The 18,034-nt window shown below is 32.8% G+C and overlaps 1 protein-coding gene across 2 annotated transcripts; it reads right to left on the bottom strand.

Annotated features, from left to right (window-relative positions):
* Positions 1-7,467: 7,467 nt before the first annotated feature.
* LOC103496344 (probable lipid-A-disaccharide synthase, mitochondrial) lies at positions 7,468-10,987 on the bottom strand. 2 transcript variants are annotated; one of them, XM_008458172.3, is made up of 8 exons: positions 10,639-10,987; positions 10,249-10,348; positions 9,696-9,801; positions 9,366-9,605; positions 9,197-9,214; positions 8,604-8,872; positions 7,918-8,144; positions 7,468-7,757 (listed from the first exon to the last, which is right to left on the bottom strand). In XM_008458172.3, exons 1-8 carry the CDS (start codon positions 10,884-10,886, stop codon positions 7,556-7,558), a joined length of 1,410 nt encoding a protein of 469 aa, XP_008456394.1. In that variant the 5' UTR covers positions 10,887-10,987; the 3' UTR covers positions 7,468-7,555. The 2 variants fall into 2 exon arrangements, with proteins under 2 accessions (XP_008456394.1, XP_008456392.1); XM_008458170.3 differs by having other exon boundaries at positions 8,604-8,842; positions 9,158-9,233; positions 9,382-9,605; positions 10,639-10,986.
* Positions 10,988-18,034: the final 7,047 nt, after the last annotated feature.

The raw sequence follows: 18,034 nt of genomic DNA, 5'->3' as shown, positions 1-18,034 counted from the left end.
CCCAAGCATTTAATAATTATTGCATGTCAATTGAAATAAATATTGAACATCTTGTAGCTCATGTTCATACAAAAAATGGTTTGGCAGAATCATTTATCAAGCGTTTACAATTGATTGCCAGACCATTACTTATGAGAGCAAAACTTCCATTATCTATATTGGGTCATGCTATTTGCATGCAACATCACTTATACGCATAAAACCGACATCTTATCATAAGTATTCCTCATACAATTAGCTTATGGTCAGGAGCAAAATATTTCTCATTTGCAAATTTTTGGTTGTGAAGTATATGTTCCAATTTCTCCACCACAACGTACTAAAATGGGACCTCAAAGAAGGTTAGGAATATATGTCAGATTTGAATCCCCATCAATTATTAGATATCTTGAACCCTTGACAGGGATGTATTTACTGCACGATTCTCTGATTGTCATTTTAAGAGACAAATTTTCCAACATTAGGGGGAGAAATTAAGAAGTTGGAAAATGAAATTGCTTGGAATATATCGTTATTGTCTCATTTAGATCCCCGTACAAATCAATGTGAACTAGAAGTTCAAAAGATAATTCATTTACAAAGTGTAGCAAACCAACTACCAAATACATTTACAGATACTAAGAAAGTGACCAAGTCATATATTCCAGCTGCAAATACTCCATCTAGAATTGAAATCCCAACTCAGCAAGTGATACAATTAATGAATTGACATTGTGCCAAAAGCGTGGTAGACTGATAGGTTCAAAGGATAAAAATCCTCAAAAAAGAAAAATGACCAATAGTCAAAATGACTTAATTGACAATAGAAACATTCAAGAAAAGGTTCTGGACACAACTAAAGATAAAAATGTTGAAAAGACTCAAGTATATGAAGACAACAATGAGATCTCAATAAATTATACCATAACAGGAAAAAGATAAAATTTAACTAATGTAGTCATGGACAACATTTTTGCGTATAATGTTGCACATAATATTATTCATGAAAATGAGGATTATGAACCTAAATCTGTTGACAAATGTCGTACTAGAAAGGATTGGCCCAAGTGAAAAGAAGCCATCCAAACATAATTAAATTCACTCACGAAACGTGAAGTTTTTGGACATATAGTTCATACACCTAAATGTGTAAAACCTGTGGGATTTAAATGGGTATTTGTGCGTAAATGAAATGAAAGTAATGAAGTTACTAGATATAAAACACGACTTGCTGCACAAGGATTTTCTCAAAAACCAGGCACTAATTATGAGGAAACATATTCTCCTATGGTGGATGCTATTATATTAAGATATTTAATTAGTCTGACTGTATGTGAAAATCTTGATATGCTTCTTATGAATGTAGTTACAACATACTTGCATGGATCTTTGGAAAATGAAATCTATATGAAAATCCCTGAAGGATTTAAGATACCTAAATCATATAATTCAAACTCTATAGAACTATGTTCAATCAAATTACTACAAAGATCATTATATGGATTGAAACAATTAGGACGAATGTGGTACAATCGCTAAAGTGAATATTTATTAAAAGAAGGTTATCAAAATAATCCAATTTGTCCATGTGTTTTTATTAAGAAATCACAGCCAGGATTTGCGATTATAGCTGTATAGGTTGATGATTTAAATATAATTGGAACTCATGAAGAGCTTTCAAAGGCAATAGAATATTTCAAAAAAGAATTTGATATGAAAGATCTTGGCAAAATAAAATTTTGCCTTGGCTTGTGAGCATTTAGCCGAAGGAATTTTTATTCATCAATCAACATATATAAAAAATTTTAAAAAAAGATTATACATGGACAAAGCACACCCATTGAACATTCCAATGGTAGTTCGATCACTAGATATAAAAAAGGATATCTTTCGACCTCGAGAAGATAATGAAGAATTACTTGGTCCCGAAGTACCATACCTTAGTGCACACCTTAGTGCAATAGGTGCACTAATGTATCTTGCTAATAACACGAGACCAAATATAGCATTTTCAGTAAATTTATTAGCAAGATATAGTTCTTCTCCAACAAAAAGATATTGGAATGGAGTAAAGCATGTACTTCGTTATCTTCGAGGGACAATTGATATGGGTTTGTTTTATTCAAATAAGTTAAACTTTGATCTAGTTGGTTATGCAGATGCTGGATATTTATCTGACCCACACAAAGCAAGATCTCAAACAAGTTATCTATTTACGTGTGGAGGAACTGCTATATTTTGGAGGCCTGTAAAGCAAACCATTACGGCCACTTCATCGAATCATGCAGAAATTTTTGCAATTCATGATGCTAGTAGAGAATGTGTATCGTTGAGGTCAATGACTCATCATATTTGAGAAACATGTGGTTTGTGTTTCAGTAAAAATTTACTAACAATATTATTTGAAGATAATACCGCATGTATAGCACAAATCAAATGAGGGTATATAAAAGAAGATAGAACAAAGCATATCTCACAAAAACTCTTTTATACACATGACCTTGAAGAAAATGGTGACATCAGTGCTCAACAAATTTCTTCAAAAGACAATTTGGCGGACTTATTCACAAAGTCATTACCCACATCAACATTTGAAAAGTTGCTGCACGATATTGGAATGCGATGACTCAGAGAACTCAAGTGATGTATTCATAAAGGGGAGTAGAAATATTGCCCTTCAGGAATAGGAATACTGCACTCTCCCTTGACTATGATTTTTTCCATTGAGTTTTTCTAGCAAGGTTTTTAATGAGACAGTTATTAATGTATAAAAATGATGTACTTTTTTCCCTTCACTAGGGTTTTTTCCCGTCAAGCTTTTTCCTAATAAGGTTTTAACGAGACATTTATTTTTATATAATATGGATATCTAAGGGGAAGTATTGTAAATATAATGATATATTATAAATGTAGATATCCATAACCTACATAGGCTACAATTTTCATATAACTCTTATTCAATTCCATATTGTAACATTCATCCCATGATATGTCCTATAAATAGAGGTGTGTGGTGTCTTTGTAATACACATCATAATTGAGTTTAATTATCCTCCACTTTCTCTCTTCTCTATTCTTCTTTGTGTTGTTGCATAGTTTTTATTTAGTTTTTGGTTATTTATTTCATAATAGTAATAAATTATTATTATTGAAAAATGAATTTTTATACTAACTATTTATTTTTTTATTTTTATTTTAACAATAAGAAATTGTATTATTTAGAGACAATGCTACATGGGCTACAAAATAAAGAAGAACAATCCAAATAATTAAACAACATCAGACAAATAGCCATGAAGAAGATTAAACCAAGACTTACACCCATGTAACCCTTTTTTGCAAGAACATGAGCAACATGGTTGTTTAATTGGCCGATATGTTGAAACTTCAAAACCCAAAAACTTGGCGACATAGCTTTGATATCACAAACAACGACACCAACTTGAATGATGGAAACAAAATCGCCACAAAATAAGCCCACTACAGCAATACAACCAGAAAAAACCACAACCGAATCAAGAAGCAAGTCATGAACAAACCGAAGTCTCTCTTAATCGCCAACATTTCTAGAAAGTAAAGGAAAAAAGGCAGAGGAAATGAAACAGTGCTAGCCTTCAAAATATTACTATATGCTCATCAACCACCATAACACCCAACCTAGAGACACCCCGAGAGCCCGAGCAAGACGCATTCATAAAAACACCATAGCCACAACTTGGGATCCCACCATACTGTTTCCTAATAGAGGCACCATAACAAAGAGCCCTGCAATCCATTTGCATAAAATCTTGAAGATAATTATATAACCATTGAAATTTTAAGACACATCAGGCCCCACATTACGAATGTGAAAACCATTGAGATCATTCCAAATACACCAGAGCACCAAATCAGATATGGAAAACGACTCCATCATCATAAAACAAAGCTCAACAAACTCCTAAATCCCCTCCCCCACCTAAAGTACCACAAAAATAGTTTTAGGATGCTTTCGGCAGAATAAACAAAAAGGGAAAATAGTCACTCTTCGATCCACATGACATGAATTAATTTATTATGATGCAATCAAACATTATCTTTAACCGGATAATTATAAAGGTTGACTCGAATACGTTATGAATTATGTAGTTGAAATGATTAATCAAGATGAAATTTATCCCTCTTGTTATAGAGAGATATCTCTGGGCCCCTTGATTAACTGTGACTTTGGAAATACAAGATCGTGCTATAAATAAATTAATAAGGGTATTAATGTCATTTAGTATTTTAGTATGCTTATTGATTGAGAAAACAATTGAATTAAATAAGGTAACTTTGTTCATGTCTTATATTTAATTATAGATATAGCATCATAAAAGCGTCATAAAAGGATTAAAAAAATAATTATATTAGGTTATGTTGGATCACCGACTTAATTTAATATGGATAGTCATAATTGCTAGAGACCAGCAATTCTCTAGCAATTATGACTTATGGACCATAAAATGAGTTATGGGCCCATTGCCATATTAAATTAAGAAAGATTTAGAGAAATACCTAATTTAACTATAAAATTTCATAAATATCGTAAAATAAGATTTTTTTACTTAATTAGGAATTAGAACATATTTGTAGGAAGATTTTAAACTTATGATTGACATTAATTATATAGGTAACTCGAAATTAAGAAGTATATTTTACCTTATTTTCATTGTATTTATCATTATTGTGTAAATTATAACTTCCTTAATTATGATCTTAATTAATGTAAAATCTTAATTATTAATGAAAAAACATTACCTTATATAATTTATTTTAAATTATTATCAAATAATATATCTTTGAATATGAAAATAATTTCCAAAATTCTCTTTCTTAATTATTCATCCGCCGCATAATTTTTACATCATCATCTTCGTCGTCAACAATCATTCTTCTCTGTTACATCCGCCACCTACAATTTATCCAATTTCTCCACCAATTCCAATACATCCTCCGTCGGAAAGTTATCGAATTTCTTCACCAATTTCATCCAGTTTAATTCTTCATCTCCTTATATTTCGTCCATCACTGATTCCGATTCCTTTATTCACAGAATCTCAATTTATTTTATCATTTCGTTCTCCTCATTCATCCAATTAATTGTCTTCCTTAATTCATTATATTTTTCTATACTTCATTAAATCATAGTATTCCTAGAACGTTTAATGTTATATTCCGAAATATTTGTTTTAGACATATACCACTTCATATATATAATAATGCATATATTTATTACATACGACTCAAGAAATTTCAATTGTCTGTTATGTGAATTAGTTTATATATACAATAATGCATATAAATTGAGATACAGTAATCGATTAATATGATATGTGTGTTTTATTATTTTTTAAATATATACCCCTTCACATATACAATAATATACATAAATTGACATACAGTAATTAACGAAAATGATCTGGGTGTTTTTTTTAGATATATACCCCATCTTATTTACCATAATACATATATATGGACATTCAGTAACCATAGAATATCATATGTTTCTTCAAGTAAACCTGATTCTGTCACCGAAAAATCGCAACATTCTTTCAATTTCGATATATCCAGTTTTCTTATTCATGTAATCTTATTTCCTCCATCACCAATTCCAGTTTCGTTTTTCACTGATTCTCAGTTTATTTCGTTTTTTTGTTATCCTCGTACTTTCGGTTAGTTGTCTTCCTCAATTCTTCATATTTTTTCTTACTCCATTACATCGTAGATTTCCTAAAACGTTTTAAACTTTGATTTCGTAATATTGCATTTAGATATATACCACTTGATATATACAATTTATAAATATATGTTGACATGCAACTTTCAAAAAATATGATATCTCGGTTATGTTATTTAGTATATATATACCCCTTCATATATATAATAATACATATAAATTGACATACATTTATCGAAAAATAGGATATGTTATATTGATATATGAATAGTATATATGAAATGATACATTGTATATTTTATGAATAAAATGTTGTGTTTTCAATTTGTTAAATTGAGTAAGAAAAAATTACAGAACATGAGAAAGAAATATGTGTATGTATTATTGAATATATGCAGTAGTATATATGTAATAAATCACAAAACATAAATGTATTATTCAGTAGCATGTGTAAAAAATCAAAATAGGAGAAACATTACCAAAATATATGCTATGGAACCTGAAGAAGAAAGAACAAATTTTTGAAGGAAAAAATACATGCTACAAAATGAAAGAAGAAAGAACAAATTTTTTAAGGAAAAAAATATATGCTACGAAATGGAAGAATAAATAATATACGAAAAAATAAAAAAGGACTAACTGTATCACAAGAAGCAAATCGGAAGGGAAGAAAAAAGAACAATTTTTTTTGTAATAGAAATCGAAGAAGAATGTCGGAGCCGTAATTGATGATCGTGAGAAATTAACTTTTGGTTGGGCATGATATTAAAAATATTTATTTTGAGGATAATTAAAAATATTATTACCATATAAGATAATAATGTATACCATATTTAAATCATTCTAAAGTTAATAAATATTACATTAATAAATACAAATATATATGTATTAATAATTAAGGAAGTTACAATTGATATAATAAATATGATTGTTGATAATTAAAGAAAATATTGTTCAAGATTAATGAAATTTGGGTAATAAGGTAAATTTGTTCATTCTTTTGTAAAAAATGTTAGACCATTTAGGACTTTTATGTAATATATTAGAAAGAAAGGTCCATTGTGTAATATCATATAACAATTTAGGCTATTTTAGTTGAAACCCCTTAAATTAACCTAACAGGTCGTACATGAAAAACTAGATCGAATTTGTCTTTAGAGATAATTAATAAATCCAATTTGACAATTGGAATCTTATTAGAAAACGAAATTAATAAGTCCAATAATTTGAAGTAATTAATAAGTCCAATGGGAGAATTAAAACTTATTAGGAGTCCAAGTTTATTAGGAAACCCCAACAACCCTATAAATAAGACAGGGTCTTATTTTACATACAAGCAAAGACATAAAATTCCTCTACACAAAGGTGAATAGAGTCAAAATTCTTAATTTGTGAGGTTTTAGCAGATCCGACCTAGTTTGTGTGTGAACACTGTCCAAGAATGTTCGTGTGTGAATACTTTCAGAGAATGTTCGTGTGTAAATACTGTTAAAGAATGCTTGTAATTTTGCAACGTTTTGGTAACACAAATTTGGAGGATCTCTCTTATCAGAATAAGACAATTTGAATTTGGAGGATCACCCTTATTAGAATAAGACAATTTGAATTTGGAGGATCACCCTTATCGAAATAGGACAATCTGAATTTGGAACAACAGCACATAGGTATATTTATTTGTGATTTAATTGTTTATGAATGGTCTGTTTACGTTCTAAGGATTAGAGAATTTTTTTTTATGTTAATTCTGTTGCATCCAACGCTAGTTCGTTTTCCAACACAGAGAACCCATCTCATCATCAATGGTTTGTTTTTCATTGAAATGCTTTCCGAACATAAAATTCCAACAACCTATCAATGGTTCACAATAAAAGCATCACGTTACAAAATTGATTCTGGAATCTTCTTATAGAACAGTATGGCAGATGCCGCTATCACGCTGGGTGTGCAGATTGAAGATGTGCATTTTAAACCCTCCTTTGCCAAGAACTTCATATTGTCTTTTGAAGATGACAGCAGTTTAAGAACCTCTTCAGCTGCGACGACCTGTTTGTTGCGTAGGCCATTGTTACTTATTATTTCCCTGCAAGGATAAGCAGACCAAATCATGCAACAATATGTGGTATGAAACTTATGGAGTTGCATCCAGTTCAAGTAAAATGATACAAGCCCATTAAAATATTGATATACTAGGTTCTTTAATGGAAAAGATAGTTTGCATGAAAAAGGAAAAATCGTGTTACTTGAGCATCGAATGTAGCTTTGCTGGAGTGCAGTCTTGAAACAGTGCCTCTGGAATAACAGGTGAGTTTAGGAGAATATTTGGAAGGGAGATGTATGATACTTTCGCCTTGCGTCGAATGAACCATTCGGTTAAGAAATGAGCTCTGTAAGCAACTACACAAGGTAAACGAGCAAGCTGCAACTCGGTAACAACTGTACCAGAAGTACACAAAGCAACCTTGCTTGCCTGTAAGGCAGGTAAAATTCAGTGTAGGAATGCATTTTATTGACTAGTCACAAATTCCAAGGAAAAAGGAAGAAAACCATTAGTGCTTGAGAGTAGTTCATTATGAGTAGTAGTATCAAGCTAAATACATTCCTTCGAAGTTCAGAAAAGTAGATACTCAAATCAAACAACAAAGAAGCAGAAAGGAGGGATCAAAAGCCTGCATAAAAATATAAACGTGAATACTTGAATTTTCACTAAAAAGGAAGATAGTTTCCAATTATAGAAAGAAAATCTGATGCCAGAGATTGTTCAGAAAACAATGGTTTTAAAAGCAGCAATAGTTAGTCAGCTATAAAATCTATGCAATCAGCCTGACTAGAAGTTGGAAAAAGAAAAGTCTGAATGTTATAGTTGAAACTTGATGCTATGCCCTTAATTATAAGTTGTATACATTCTTAGTAGACTGAAAGGACTTACACTGAATGCACCATATTTTGCTTGAGGTGATCCTCCAGCAACCAATATGGCAGGCACAGGCCACTTATGAAGGACTCCATTTATATAGTCTTGTACATGCTGATTAGGAGCAACGTGAATGATTGTTATCAGCTCTGGGAAGGATTCTTTCAACAACTCCATAGTACTTATATAGATTGGAATCATTCGGCTGACTTCCTGTAACCTACTTCCAGGAAGCAGGGAAATGATTGTTGCATCTTCAAAAACAAAATTCCTCAAATGTCTCGCTGAGCTTTTTAAAAGGATACATGATACAAAATCCAGATTTAACCTTTTTTTATTTTCCTTACCAAAGATCTAAACTTTACTAAATACCATTTATATATAGAAGATAAAATAGTATTACAAAGTGAGTACTACCTTTTTAAGGTTTTACTCGAGGAATCTTGTTCAAAATTTTGGAAATTACTAATGATAGGATGTCACGAGACTGCAAGATTGTAAGTCTTTAACACAAATAGAAGCTGCTGAGTAGAGATGCATTCAAGGAAAGTTTGGTAGAGCCATATTACCATCAGAAATGTTATTTTTAATTAGAAATTCTTTGCAACTTCCTTGTATTTTCAACTCTAACGAGGCATCCTTCCCCTACATAAAATCACAAGGCATTAATGTGGCATGCATTAAACTGAGTTGATTAGTGAGACAAAAAGACAACGAATGCAGCCTACTTTTTCATGAATTAAGTTCAAACATGATGAATTTATACACTGCATGAACCAGGATTAAGCCTTACCACATTGAGGTCTAACGCATCCTCTAGAATGGGGTGCCCCACAAAGGTCGCAGCCAATCTGTTTGATTTGCAAACTTCTTCTTCATTAGGAAGTATGCATAAAATGTGGTCAACAAATTCAACGAGACCTTTAAGCCTTTCTTCGCCTCCTTTCCAAGCCCAGAACGATGGTGCTACATAATGAAAATGTAGTGGACCATCCATTTTATGGCGTCTGTATCTAGCTGCCAAATCACCTCAGTGTTCGCATGTGCTTACAATTGTATAAACAATTAAGATAAATCAATAGTCTGCAGGATGCTGGTGCAAATTACCACGAATCTGCTTTAGTAGACGAAAAGAGAACCCTTTAGAGTCAACTGTTACAATGACATGAGGTTCAAACACAATAGCAGCCTCAACGGTCCTCTTGAGCTTTTCCTGGCATTGCCAAAGTCTCCACATAAGTCGGCCAATCCACAAATCTCTCGACATAGAGGAAATGACATTCGTATAAAACCAATCTTACAAATTAAAAAGTAGTCACTATTATTACTAACATGAAATGCACAGTGTGCTATCTCGTCGAACTATAATGAATATATGGAATCTCATCAAATTCCTTGGATCTACTAAGTGCTATCTCGAAGCTCTTTCAAGTTGGCATTACTTTTTGGACATGAATTGAAGTAGTTTTTTCAAAAAAATTATTTTAACTTGCTTCCCAATTTTACTTTTGTATTCTTCATTCTTCGATGGCAAGTTTGTTTCCTGTCTAATTGTACCGTATGACCATGCAGAAAATTCTTTTCTTCTCCTGTATAAAAAATAAGGAAAGAAAAAGAGAGAAACAGTAAAACACCAGTCATTATGCTTTGAATTACTCACTCTAATACTCTTTAGATGAGAAAATAACTCCCATATTCCCATTACTGCAATATCCTCCATGAGGAATAGAGACTTAAGCCCTTGCTTGGACATCATGGGGCTGTAACAACACAAAAGTGAAATTATAAACGGGGGAAAACAGTAGTTAAATGATAGTCTATCACTAAAATGAAAACAATAAAGGTCTAGTGGCAGAAATCTTAAAATATAATCGTCGGTTCAGACATGAAAATTCAGAACGTAAGCACACATGAATAAGATTGCAACTTAGAAGTCAAAATTTAAACTAATAGTGCACTTTAATGCGGGTAAACCAAGTTGAAGTCCGGGAAAATCAGAAAGAACCCCTTAGAACAGACGATTCGAACACTTGAAGGAAGAACAGCTTACCCTCCGACGCCAGAGAAATTAACAGGAACAGGAGAAAGCGTCCTCAGAGATGCCATGAGACGAGAAGCGATGGTATCGCCGGAGACTTCTCCGGCGACAATGAAAACCCTCAATTCGCCGTGTTTTGCAGACATCTCGAAGGCATTAGCAGCTACCCGATAATTTGACAAGTACCTTTTCGTATTGTTGAGCAAACTCTGCATGACTCGCTGCCGTTGTAAGCAGCATTTCCAGTTCATCCATGACATCTGACGATACAGAGAAGCACCGTCGCGGCAACTGTGTTTCTTTGCCTGCGGCGAAAATGTTAACGATGATGTGAGTGGGGAGAGAAAATTTTGAGAAATAAGCACCACCTTATTTTATATTTTAAAAGCAGTATATTTTGAGAAAATTGGTAATTTTGTTTTTTTCTCACAATTTCGGACGAGTTCGACCTTGAGATCCTTTGTACATTTTAGAAAACTCTTTTAACAAAACTTTTTGGTTCCTCTCGATCGAGTTCATCACCAGAATTGTGCATTTTTTATTAAAAATTTGAAAACAAAGGGATATATTAAATGACCAAAATATTCCTGGTACCTCGAAGGTTACATATTCTCCCAAGACACTAAACGCCAAACATTGTGCTCATTTTGACCGAGAAGTGAACTATTTCGTTTCTAAATTCGAACAACTTTAAGTGACTTTTCCTCTGCAAAACTTTTTGAACTCTTCTGTCCTTTTAAATCTCTCAAGGTGAAATACCTTTAACCATTTCATAGTTTAGGGTTTAGTTTCTAATTTATGTTTTCAATTTTAATTTTTAGTTTGAAACCTAAGGCGGATGGAAAACTTTGTAGTTGGTGTCTGATGTAGTTAGATGTACAACATTCTTTTAAGTAAATGCATGTGGTCTCCTTTGATGAATCTCGGCAATTTCATCAGTGTGGGGTGGTGCAGATGAAGAATCTCGGGTGAGATCTATGAAAATGCTTCGAGATTCATTGAAGGAGTCATGAGATTTGATGTGTTTCACATGCGCATTCTATGAAGCAATCTCGAGGACGATTTCACTCGAGAAGGGACCAAAATTACCTTACAGAATGCATGTGAAATCCCTATCTTATGTCATCTTGGACAATGTTACTTGAGTTCAATTGGTGTTTCAAGTGGTTCCCAACTGAGATTGCTCTAAGATCAACCCGAGTTTTAACACGAAATACTTGTTTTGTTCAAATATACGTTTCTTTCTATTTTACAGATGCGTCTTGTGACTAAAATCAACTCAAAGGACTTCTTCCTTGCAAACCTGGCCTGCTGTTCACATCTATTAAAAACCATGTTAAGTGGAAAAATAAGTTAACACTCAAACAACTTCATATTTTTATGAAAACCGTCTTTGGACACTTCTTGGACGTAAAGTTGGTGTTCAATGGACCTCTCTGCCATTACATTTTGTTGAGAGCGGTCGAGGAGGAACAGGATAAAACTATTAGTTTTAAGTTACTGGTTGAGAAGGTCTCCTTCGAGTGGGAGGACTTTGACATAATAACAAGGTTGAGGTATATGCCCAAACGTGAGGTCCAGTTTGAACAGGACAAGGCCTTTCGAATAAGAAGGTTATATTTGAGGGGTAGGACAAGCATGAACGAGTTCGAGTTCAAGAAGGATTAGCCAATCCTTCAATTTGAAAACGACAAGGATGCGGTGAAGATATCGGTATTCTACTTCGTTGAGCTGAGGATGACGTGTCGAGAGAGAAGGCAACACATGGATTGAACGATTTTGGGCTTGATTGAAGACTGAGAGAACTTCATTAGCTACAACTAGGGTGAGTTGGTATGGTTCAAGACTATTGCTAGTTTGAAAGGGGCACTTAATGGAAAAGTGGACTTGCACAAGAAGAAACCTACAAATAACAAGTCCCCAAAGTTGTATAGCCTCTACGAATTTCCCTTCACCTTCAGGTTTGTGATTATATGCTCACTAGGTTCATTTTTTCAGTAGTTAAAGGCTTGTGTTAACAATATCAATGTATTTGTAGGTTTAGGTCTACGAGACAATGTCGTCCATCAGTGGGCAGGTTGCCCACAAGGAGCATCTGTGATACAACACATCATGGGATGGAGTTACACACACTCACTTGGATTGAAGGTGATTGAGTGCCAGGTCTTCGGGTCGCAAATGATATGTTAAGATTCATTTTCTTTCTCTACATTATTCTAGAGTTTTGTCTCTTAATTAGCAACTGTTGATGTTCCAATTTCAAGCCAGATACATGAGATTCAATTTAATGGATGACAAGCATGCTTACATTGATCAGAGTCTTGAAATTCTGACGATATAAGGTTATAAGGAAGGCCCGCCGACACTCCTCTTCAACACATCGACCATGCCGTCACATATTCACGTCGAACATCCCCTTCCTCATCCTTACGTCAAGCATCTCCTTCCTTCTCCTCAATATCCTCATTCTTCTCCTTGAGACGATGATTATCCCATCGCATCAAAGAAACAACTTATTCAAACTGATAAACCCCGAGCAACGTATAATTGCAACCAACATGTATGTCACCTGGAAGCAAGATTACATCGAATGTACGAATTCTTACAACGAATACAGTCATTCGTGTCAATTGAGTTATCGACCATAAAAGAGCTTCTGATGGCATTGGTTAAGGTATTATTATTATTTAGGTGCACCTTTTTATTGCTTTTGTCGTAATTAAGTATTAATCCTTACTTATATTTCTACTGCTTCGTTAAGAAGGTAAGGTAGTTGACTCCCAACCATCTTATGGTGGTGGTGAAGGTATATCGTTCAATGCACCAGATGTTGATATTTCAGTTGGTGACTTATTTGTGGATGTTCTCGCTTCGATCAATGATGACAAGCCCGATAACAAGGAGATGGGAACAACTGTCAGTGACGATCCTAAAGATGGTATCATACCGATCAATGTACCATTGGGAGGTAAGGATGTCCTACCACCACCTCCCTAACCCATGCTAAAGCCGAAAGATGAGGTAAATGGGTTTAAACTTTGCATTTCTTTATATGGTGATTTTAGTAATAATAAAACTAACATCTAAATTGAATTACGAATTGTGCAACCGATCGAGTTTGACATGGAGATCATCTTGACTTCTGCTTTTCTGGTTGTCGTACCTAAGGAAAGGACAACAAGGAAGAGAGGTATACCCTGAAAATTACGATCCCCAATTATCGAATAAGGACAAGAGGTAAGGACAAAAGGCTAAGAGAAGGAAGAGGGTGCGCCCATACAATCTAGTTTGAAAGATTCCCATGAAGTTCGATAAACAATTCTTAGCATACCTCTTGAAATCAAGGAGAGAGAAGAAGTTAAGGAATATAGTTAGATCCTCGAGGGCTCTTCCATGGTTCATGAACCTCCTAACCCTGACCACATTCACGAACAATGACATATGTACTTCAAATTTGGTATTTTTTTCATTATGTCTTTCATCATCTGACTTAACTAGTTGCTTCTCACGTTTGCAGACAATCGCACATTGTTCTTGCTCACCCAGAAGAAGTTATAGGTCAATGTCGATCCCTCGCAGATGAAGAAACGATTCACTGTAATCGACCGTGCCACTACGATATGTTTGACCAACTTCTGGTTCAGTTGTTACTCTTAACTTTTTAATACTGTTTGTTTTGATTGACTTTACATTGTAGAAATTCTTAAGGCATAGCCCAGGTCTGTACCAAGAGATTCAGAGGGACACTTACTAGGTTGACATTGAGTGCACCTGGATTAAAGATGTCATCGTATTGAAATACGTGATGGGCGAGTTATCAGACTATGACAAGGCATGGATGGATAAAAACATCATATACATGTCTTATAACATTAGGGGAATCCACTGGGTTTTATCGTGCTGGACATGGTCGAGGGACGAACCAATGTCTAGGATATGTTCATTAATTTGACGTCGAATCTGGACCTTGATAAAGAACTCGACAACATGAGGTTCGCTATCCTAACTCTGCTACACCGTGGTGGCATGTTCACGGTGAAGCCCATTTTACCTCTGATATTGTGGTCGATATTTCATGTACGGGATGCACCCCAACAAATGGTGGCAGGTGATTATGGAACTTATTTGTGGTGTCCTTAGAAAAATTATAATGAGATTCATAAAATTATTTTTATATATTGAAATCATGTGAGTTAGATGATTTAGACATTGAAGTTGTTTAGGTTAAATAATTTATATAGTGTTTGTCGAATATTGCCACAATCTTTGTGGGGTGCTTAAAGAATTTTTAATGAGATTGAAAAAATTATTTATATATTAAAATCGTGTAACTTAACTGATTTAGAAATTAAGGTTAACTGTTCTCAGGCCAAATTTGTCACGAGAGTCCTCGAGTTGAAAAATAAAAGCATTTAGATTAATTGTTGCTAGACCAATGTGGCCCCAAGATGCACTTATGTTAATGAGATTGTTGGGGTTGATGCCCTAAATCTTGTGGTCTTGTAGTTTGTAATTGTATATATTATACAAACATTTTATTTATCTAATAAAATAAAGTGTTTTATTTTATTTGACATTTAGTTGCATTAACCCACAAAACCAATAAACTAACATCCAAGGTTATTTTTTGTAACTTAAACATGTATGTGGAGACATATAAGTGGATCACGTTTAAGTGATAACCTAAATAGTCTGTAGTAGATGGATAAGGCTGGCTACCTTATCCTGGTGACACTACGAATACGGCCTGCAATGTAGTTGTTACAATTGTTCTAAAGTGCTACAAATGATTTAATCTTAATCATTCATGTCGAGACATAAGAGTGGGGGTATTCTATACAAAGAGTTTGTATAGGACCAAACCATGAAATGAATAGTCTCTCTTATTAACACCGTTACTAGTTGAGATTACATTTCACCAAGATAACCATAGGTGACTTGACCTAAATCTTGAGCATATAAAGTCGATCCTTTGATTTGCATGGGTGAGAGTGGTCTATATCGCCGGCTCAATATGTCTACCATTTTGGGGATTCGTTTGATTGGGGAGCTGGGAACACAGCTACACAATAAGAATTCACTCCTTCTCTATAGATTGAGTAAGTAGAGAAATTGTTCTCTTAAAGGCTGATTCCAGGACTTGAATAATGTAGCGCTAAACTCTCTCTTGGACTGAGAGAAGTTAAATTATAGTGGGACTAAAATTATTGTTCACTAGAGGAATTAGTAGTACTTAAGGAGTTAGATGTAACTACATGGGCAAAATGGTAATTTTTGGCCTAACTGTACTTACGAGCAATTTGTGAAGGGTCATTGCACCATTGATTGGTTATATCTAATGGACACAAAAATATATCTACAATACGAAGAGTGCAACTATTAGTCTATAGTGGAATGACTGATAGTTAATGAATGAAGATTAATTTAATTAAAGAGTTTAATTAATTAATCTCATATCATTGGAGTTTCAATCTGTAGGTCCATAAGGTCCCCTTGTTAGCTCAATAAGGATAAATGAGAATCAAATTTATTTTAGTTTAATTTGAATTGTTCAAATTGATTAAAGAGAATAAATTGTATATAATACAATTAATATAATGTCTTTGATACATTATAATATAAAGTTTTTATGAGAGAAGTTAATATTTGAATATGATTCAAATAATAATAACAATATGAATAAGATTCATAAATAAACTATAGGTTAAATTAATATGAATTTGATTCATATTAGCACTATAGATTATATGAGAGATTTAAATCATTGCTTATATTATATATGATATAATATAAAGTTTATATTATATGAGATATAATATGAATTAAATTTAGGGTTATATTATATGAGATATTATATATGATATATGATATAAAGTTTATATTATATGAGATATAATATGAATTAAATTTATACGAATTTTATTTTAGAATAACTCATTGTGAGTTATTTTACGTGTAGAGAGAGTGGGGGAGTTATTTTGATAACTTCCCTCTATCTCTCTTTAGTTGGTTGAGATATATATAATCACTATGTATTCTCATCTCCCTGCCTTTTCTTTTTTGAACGTTCTCTCTATGCCAAAAAGAAAAAGAATTCTCTCTCAAATTTTTTCCTCACCAAATTACTAAAGCCCAGAACTCTCTGTTGATTTTTTCCTTGAGAATAACAAGGAAAACTTCATGGCATTCTTAAAAGATTTGAAGAAGATTTTTTTGGAGGTTCTACAAATGTTAGTTTCTTTTTCCCTTTTCCCAATAGAAGCATGCTTAGGTTTTAGTTTTGTTTTCTCCGAATTGTTGTTTTTGGGTTTTACAAATTGAATTCCATTTGCATGGCATTCATACACTTTTGCTTTGGGAATTCCATTCATTTAATTGTTATCAGAGCCAAGTTGTGCAATTGTTTTTTCAATTTTTGAAACAAAATTCAGAGAAAATGTGGTTTCTCTCTGCATTGTTGAATGTGGGTTTGCAAAATAGATGTTTTCGATTTTGACATCTTAGATTACAATTTTTCATTAATTTGATTGATGTAAGGGCCTGTTGTTTTGGGCATTTTAATTCTGTAATCGAGTTTGTAAGTCCGTGTTGTTCGAGGCAATTGTTGCTAGGAAGATTGATGATTTTCGGAGGTTTTATGGAGGATCTTTTCCAGTTCTGTATAGATTCACAGAGTTGCAGCAACAACGTTTGTTTTTTTTTTTTTAAAAAAAAAAAGAAAATCGAAAACAATATAATAATTATGCTCGCATTTAAAGTATTGTAAAAGAGTTTTTGGTGTAGTGGTTAATCATTCTTCATAAATGATGGAGGTCGTGAGTTTGAGTTTGTAGAGTGTTCATTAGCATATTATTTTTTATTTTTTTTTATTTTATTAATTATATAATTTTATTATATTAATTTGATTATTTTTTTAGGGATGCTAAATTCGATCTATTTTGCTATTTAATCTATTTTTACATGTGATGTTTGATTAAACCATTATATGCATAATGTATGTCATATAGTTTAAGATCCCACCTTAAGATTATAATTATCATGCATCATTTTTAAATATAAGTGTTATATTTTAGTTGCATGATTTTTTAAGCATGCTCATGTATCATATTTAATATAATTGTTGTATTATATGATATCATGTATCATTAATATTTCCATGCATCATACTATATTTTAAAATGTTGTATTACATGGTTTGATTGATGGATGTGTTTATTTTCATTGCATTAAAATAATTTTTGTATTATGTGATGAAAATGGAAATACATTTAGCATCTCATTACTTAGTGAATATAATCGTTATATTTATTAAATGTCATTAGAAATGCATGTTTATAGGTTTTAATTGTTTCCCTTTTTTATAAGTGTTATAAGTTTATGAATTTAGAATTAAAATCTATAATAAAGA

The sequence above is a fragment of the Cucumis melo genome, chromosome 11 (assembly GCF_025177605.1).
Source record: "Cucumis melo cultivar AY chromosome 11, USDA_Cmelo_AY_1.0, whole genome shotgun sequence".
In the NCBI taxonomy this organism is placed as follows: Eukaryota; Viridiplantae; Streptophyta; class Magnoliopsida; order Cucurbitales; family Cucurbitaceae; genus Cucumis; species Cucumis melo.
Note: the sequence above shows the minus strand (reverse complement) of the source record. Positions and strands in the feature narration are given on the sequence as shown.